General features: G+C 43.5%; 2 protein-coding genes across 2 annotated transcripts; one reads left to right on the top strand and one right to left on the bottom strand.

Annotated features, from left to right (window-relative positions):
* Positions 1–520: 520 nt before the first annotated feature.
* LOC102872651 (tripartite motif-containing protein 43-like) lies at positions 521–1,189 on the bottom strand. The gene has a single exon (XM_006898440.1). The coding sequence runs from the start codon at positions 1,187–1,189 to the stop codon at positions 521–523; it is 669 nt and encodes a 222-aa protein (XP_006898502.1).
* Positions 1,190–2,880: 1,691 nt separating this feature from the next.
* LOC102872249 (UNC93-like protein MFSD11-like) lies at positions 2,881–5,724 on the top strand. The gene is made up of 3 exons (XM_006898439.1): positions 2,881–3,079; positions 3,204–3,742; positions 5,632–5,724. The coding sequence occupies exons 1-3, from the start codon at positions 2,881–2,883 to the stop codon at positions 5,722–5,724; spliced, it is 831 nt and encodes a 276-aa protein (XP_006898501.1).
* Positions 5,725–6,215: the final 491 nt, after the last annotated feature.

Here is a 6,215-nt window from a genome sequence, read left to right as displayed (position 1 = left end):
GTAATTTACATAATCCTCTCTCAACACCATCTCTTCAAGGAGTATACATTTTTCAGGAGATTAACTTGAAAATGGTGACTCGGGGTGCATATATGTTTCTTCTTAAATGTTTTTATTATGTCAGTTTATTTGCAAGATTCAAAGACATTGTTTTTCACACCCGATTCTTCCAATTTCTCTCACCTCCTCAACCGTCAAATTGTACAACCCCGTGATTAGTCCCTACCTATTCACCCCCACGCATCCTCATTTCTCTGTTTCCGCACCCTTCCCTGGCAGCGTCTCTATACCTCGGACTAGTGCTTCTAAGCTTGTCCCCAGTTTGTCTTTTTTCTTTTTTTTCTTTTTGAAAGTGACACAATTTTATTTTGCACACTTGCTACCTATTTAATTCTGTTACAGTAACTTGGTTACGTTAAAGAAGAACTACTGATAAAGAGGAAAAATACGTGACTGATTAGGTCTCATTGGCATAGACTTTTTCAAACTTGGAGTTGCCAGATTCCAAAGTAGCCCACGATCATGTATGCCAAGTGCAATAAAAAGGTGTGAGTGGCCAGTTAAAAGAGTTATCTGGGTATCTCCATAGAAGGGAACTTTTGGCCACATTCACAAAACTCACACTGCCACAATCAAAATCAACATATACACCAATCCTTTCCAGTGTTTTCTCTGTATAGTGAAAAGTTGGTGGAGGACTTGTCAAGAGAGTGTGGCAATGATTTTCCTTCACATGGAAAAGAAGAAACACATCCTCCTTCAAGGTTACAGGGCCATTCTTCGGTGGCTGTCCGTGTCGACACACTCCTACAGCCCAGTCCAAAGACTTGTCCACATCTACTTCCCAGTATTGCTTTCCAGAGGTGAAGACTTGTGATCCCCAGGCAGCAACAAATGTAGATATTCCAGAAGAAAAAGTTGCGTCTTGAAGGTCACATCCTAACTTCAAACTTTGTACATTTTTAAACATCATGAAATCGAGATTGCTTATTTCATTATTGAAGGAAATTTCAACCCGAAATTTGTTGCACCTGGACACCAGGCCAGGGATGGGGATTGCACGGTATACTGGGTTTACCGGCTCAGGCATGTGCAGCTGCACGGACTTGCTCCTGAACAACAGACTTCCCAGTTCCTGCAATAGCTCTACATCTGGTTTATCACACATATTCAGCAGCTCCTCATACATTTTATGTAGTTCTTTGTGTTTTTTTTAACATTGCACGTTCTGTTTTCTGGAATTGTCTTTCAATAATTTTATGATGGTGAGACTCAGCAGTATCAACTGCTGTGTTCCATTTTCTTGGAGATCTGGATGCAACTTCTTATACTCTCCATGGATCATCATTGTGTAGACATGAATGTAATATATCCATCTGTCCTTCTTGCTTTCCTCACTGAGATTCCTCTCATTTTTTTTAATCTTTCTCCTTAATGATGTCATTTCTTGGGTGAGCTTCTCCCTGTATTCTTTCACTGTGCTTTCAACGGAGGAGTGTCTGTGAGCTTCGTGCTTCTGAGTTTTAGAGCAGAGCAAACACAACAGTGTCTTTTCTTTTCACAGAGATGTAACTCTTGCTTACGGTGATGCTGAGCACTGTGACACTGATGTGCCAGATATGATAATGGTTACCCATGGTGGACAGTGTTTGCTGGAGCTTCCCGACTAAAACAAGCCTGGGCGAAGGACCGGCATCTACTTCTGAAATGGCTTTTCTCAGGAAACTCTGTTTGAACAGTGCTCAGGCCTTTCGTTCATAGGGTCGCTGTGAGTCATCTATGACTCGACAGCACTTAACAACAACAACATCCAAATTAAGACAGACTAGAAAGAAGAATTGGCCATCCACTTCCGAAATATATCATGCCTTCGAAAACCCTATGTATAGTAGAGCAAATTTTAAGTAGAATAGCAGATATGGCAAATGAGGCTGAGCCCTCAAATTGGAAACAAAAAAGAAGGAAGAGTTGTAAGCAGAAACTAATGATTGGCATGTGGATTGTGAGAAGCATGAATGTAGGAAAACTGGGCATTGTTAGAAAAGAAGTGGAACAATTAATTATGTACATATTAGGCATTGGCAAAATGAGATGGATTGGCACTGTACATTTTTAATCAGATGATAATACTACACTGGAGATGAAAAGGTGAGGGGGGAAAGAGTCATAGTTAAAAAGGCCATTTCTAGATCCATCTTGAAATATAATATTGTGAGTGACAGGATAATATCCATACTCATACTAGAAGACATTTAATACCACTATCATTGTAATTTATGTATCAAAAACTAGACCCAAAGAGGAGGAAATAGATGATATCTACAAACTGTTGCGGTCAGAAATCAACTGGACATATAATCAAGATGCATTAATAATAACGGATGATTGGAATGTGAAAGTTGGGAACCACGAAGAAGGATCAGCAGTCTGAAAGTACAGACGTGGTGACAGAAATGGGGCTGGAGGCATAGTAATGGAAATCTGCACAATCAAGGACTTATTCGTTGAAAGAGCCTTTTATAAGAAACATAGATGTAGGCCATATGCATGGATTTCACTTGATGGTATGCACAGTAATCAAATTGATTACATCTCTGGAAAGAATTGTTGGAGAAGTTCAAGATCAGCAGTGAAAATTAGACCAGGTGCTGATTGTGAAACAGACCCTCAACTATTCATATGTCAGTTCAAATTAAAACTAAAAAAGGGAGCACCGCGCCGTCCATGGCGTCCATGGCATCCTCGGCGTCGCGCTTGTCGTGGAAGCGCATGAAGGCGAAGCCGCCCGACTCCATGGTGTAGCGATCCTGCGGGATGTACACGTCGCCCACGCGCCCGTACTTCTCGAAGATGCGCCGCAGCGTGTCCGGCGAGGTCCGCATGGCGATTATTTACGGCGTGTTCTCGGCTTCAAATTTGATAACGCCGTCCGTGGTTGCCATCGTAGGGCCCCAGCTCTCAATGTTCACAAGTGGTTTATTCTATAGCATGTACATTGCCGTTTTTATCCAGCCTTTCCCCTGGTCCTTCTACACGGCCTCCGTCTTCAACGGAATTGCAGCTGCTGTGAAGGTTTACAGTACATAACTGGTTTGTCATCCCATCACTTGTGACACTGTATGACATTGACTGTCATTGATGAATGTCATGAATTGCAGCTGTGTGTTGTCTTTCCTCTCTTCACACACATGTACGAACTCCAGTGCTTTGGACAGCCCAAGGGAACTGCCTGACCATCAACTCAGATGAGCACACGATTGGCAGGAACGGTGGTATTTTCTGGGCACTCTTACAGTCAAGCTTGTTCTTTGGGAATCTCGACATATATTTCGCCTGGCAAGGGAAGACACAGATCTCAGAGAGCGACCGGAGAACAGTGTTCATTGTCCTGACTGTCATCAGTCTTGTGGGGACCGTTCTTTTCTTTTTCATTAGGAAACCAGATTCCGAAAATGTCCTGGGAGAAGATGAATCTTCCGATGACCAGGATCTGGAAATCAATGAGTCGGCTCAGAACAACGTGACAAAGGCAGTCGATGCGTTCAAAAAGTCTCTAAAGCTGTGTGTCACCAAGGAGATGCTGCTCCTGAGCATCACCACAGTGTACACAGGTCTGGAGTTGACTTTCTTCACTGGGGTCTATGGAACCTGCATTGGTGCTGTCAACAAATTTGGGACAGAGGAGAAGAGCCTCATTGGACTTTCTGGCATTTTCATCGGCACTGGAAAAATCTTAACCATGGTCTTTTCAGTCACTTGGTGTGTGTCTGAGAGCTGGACAATGAATAAGGACGACAAAAGAAGAATTGATGCCTTTGAGCTGTGGTGCTGAAGAAGAGTGCTGAACATCCCATAAACTGCTAAAAGAACAAATATGCCTTGGAGAAGGTACAACCAGAGTTCTTGGAGGCAAAGATGATGAACCTTTGTCATACATACTTGGGGCTTTTTGCTAGGAGAGGGTATTCTTTGCTGAGGAACATTATGCTTGGGAAGATGACGGGACAGCAAAGGGCAGGAACCTCAACCAGCAGGATTGGCAGTCATTGCAGCAACAGGCTTGTGTGTACAAATATGATGGTTCAGGATGGGACAGGGGTCAGCTCTGTTGTCCATACGGTAGATAGGAGTCTACTCAAGGGCATTTGGCAACAACGGTTGATTGTTGCCTAGGTCGAGCACCAGAGAGGAACATACTGATTAGAACAGTCAACCACATGAAACCAGAAGGGCAGCATTCATCCAGAAAGATAACTCAGAGGACAGGAAGAGAGATGCAGGTGTAACAAAAGGAAAAGGAACATACAGAGTGGGTAGAGTGCAGTTTTGTAAGGAATGTCACAAAAGCCAACGTGTGAATTGTCAAATGGAAATTTGGTTTATGCTGCAAATTTGCTTAACTCACAGGAAAAACTTGAATAGATTTTAAAAAAAGAATAGATTCTCAAAAAGAAAAAAAATAGATTAGCAACATTGAATGAATAGAAATCCAAAATCTCTGTAAATGTTCATCAAAATTAATAAAATTTTAAAAAATAGATGAGGGCGCTCTGGTGGCCTAGTAGCAAGAAGCTACACTGCAATCCCAAAGGGGGCGTGATTCAAATCCACCAGATGCTCTGCTGGAGAAGGAGGGGCAATCTCCTCCTGTACCAGTCAGATCCGATTAGATGATACACACACACAAATAATAAATTAAAAAAATAGATGATGAGAACATGATAGATGCAGACTAACAGCCTTGGAACTTGGTGGTGCAAATGCTTAACACACTGACTTCAGGTCAAAAGGTTAAAAGTTTAGGTCCCTCCAAAGGTGTCTCAGAAGGTGGGCTTGGTGACCTACTTCGGAAGCATCAGCTGTCGAAACCTCCATGGAGCACAGTGTAGCACACACAAAGAGTTGCTGTAAATTGGTGTAATTAAAACAAGGACCACATGGGGTAGGTCAAGTCCATCCTCCGTCTGCTAAATTCAGAAGGAGAATTGTCCCATTGACAGAATCCACAGTACAAAGCGACCACCTACCAGGCCAGCCATGGTCTCCCATGCTGCTGCACCTTTTCACCAACCCCAACACCAATCAGACTAGTAAGTGGGCCCAAAATTCACTGCAGTGACCACACAGACTTCACAGAACTATAGTCACAACTGTGGAGTTTGATTATGTTTATTAGGGAAGTTAACAGGCTATAATTCAGAATAGCAACAAGCAATAGTATACGATTGATAACCAGACAGTCTTTTGGTTCAGACAAACCACGAGGATACAAACTGGCAGTAATATACAGTATCCATATAATCCCCCGGTCCTCCAGCAAGCTTGAGTGCAGGCCACTTGACTGTGGTCTCACGGAGAAGTCCCAAGTCAGCTACATCCAAATAGACTAATAACAGTTCCAAATCAGACCAGTATCATATCTCAGACCAGACATGGCAAACATCTTTATCAACAGTATATATACATCACCTTCCTACCTCAGTCCACACAACTCCTCATCCGCCAGCAAGCTGGAGCTAAGAGCACAAGTCACACAGCAGCTCCCATGTTAGTCTCTCCTGGTGGGTGAGACTCCCACTTCCTGCCACTAAATCTGCTCAATTAATGGTGAGACAATCCCCTTGCAGACAGATGAACACAGCCTACTTGCCTGAGAAAGCACTGGCTCACGCAGCTGTTGATGGTGTAGATGGGCCAATGTGTCTGCACGGCAGGCAGAGTTGAGGCAGCTGGATCAGATTAAAGACAGTGGTCTAGGGGCTGTGTAGTAACAGAGCCACGGCAGCACAGATGGTGTTGATACAATGCCGACTTTCTGGGCAGCCCTTGAGTAGAGTGTACGCATGGAAGGAACCTCAGAGAAGATTCTAAGATTTAGAACAGTCTTAGATATTATAAAAGTATCACACCGCAAGCCCAGTGACCACACACTTAGGACATGAACTTTGTCCCCATCTTGACCTGTACTCAGAGCCTAAAAATCTCCCAGCTTTCTGTTTGGGAGCAAAAGCCCCATCTGCCTCTTATTTTCTGATTAAACTCACTAACTCACGTTGTTGTTATTATGTGCCGTCGAGTCGTTTGCGACTCATAGCGACCCTATGCACAACAGCCCTAAACCCTGCTCTATCCTGAGCCAACCGCACTGCCTCTGACACACCCATCCCGATTACCCCAGTCACCGAATCAATCCATCTCATAGAGGGTCTTCCCCT

The sequence above is a fragment of the Elephantulus edwardii genome, unplaced genomic scaffold, assembly GCF_000299155.1.
Source record: "Elephantulus edwardii isolate Elephantulus edwardi_28Jun2011 unplaced genomic scaffold, EleEdw1.0 scaffold00229, whole genome shotgun sequence".
NCBI lineage: Eukaryota > Metazoa > Chordata > Mammalia > Macroscelidea > Macroscelididae > Elephantulus > Elephantulus edwardii.
The sequence above is the reverse complement of the archived record's forward strand: the minus strand, read 5'-3'. Positions and strand labels throughout refer to the sequence as shown.

Bases quoted from the DNA above. Each gene is read 5' to 3' on its own strand.
- LOC102872249 (XM_006898439.1), top strand. From the start codon at position 2,881: ATGGCGATTATTTACGGCGTGTTCTCGGCTTCAAATTTGATAACGCCG. The intron at 3,080-3,203 runs GTACATAACTGG...TACGAACTCCAG, and splicing joins AGCTGCTGTGAAGGTTTACA to TGCTTTGGACAGCCCAAGGG. The intron at 3,743-5,631 runs GTCTTTTCAGTC...CCTTGCAGACAG, and splicing joins CTGGAAAAATCTTAACCATG to ATGAACACAGCCTACTTGCC.
- LOC102872651 (XM_006898440.1), bottom strand. From the start codon at position 1,189: ATGTATGAGGAGCTGCTGAATATGTGTGATAAACCAGATGTAGAGCTA.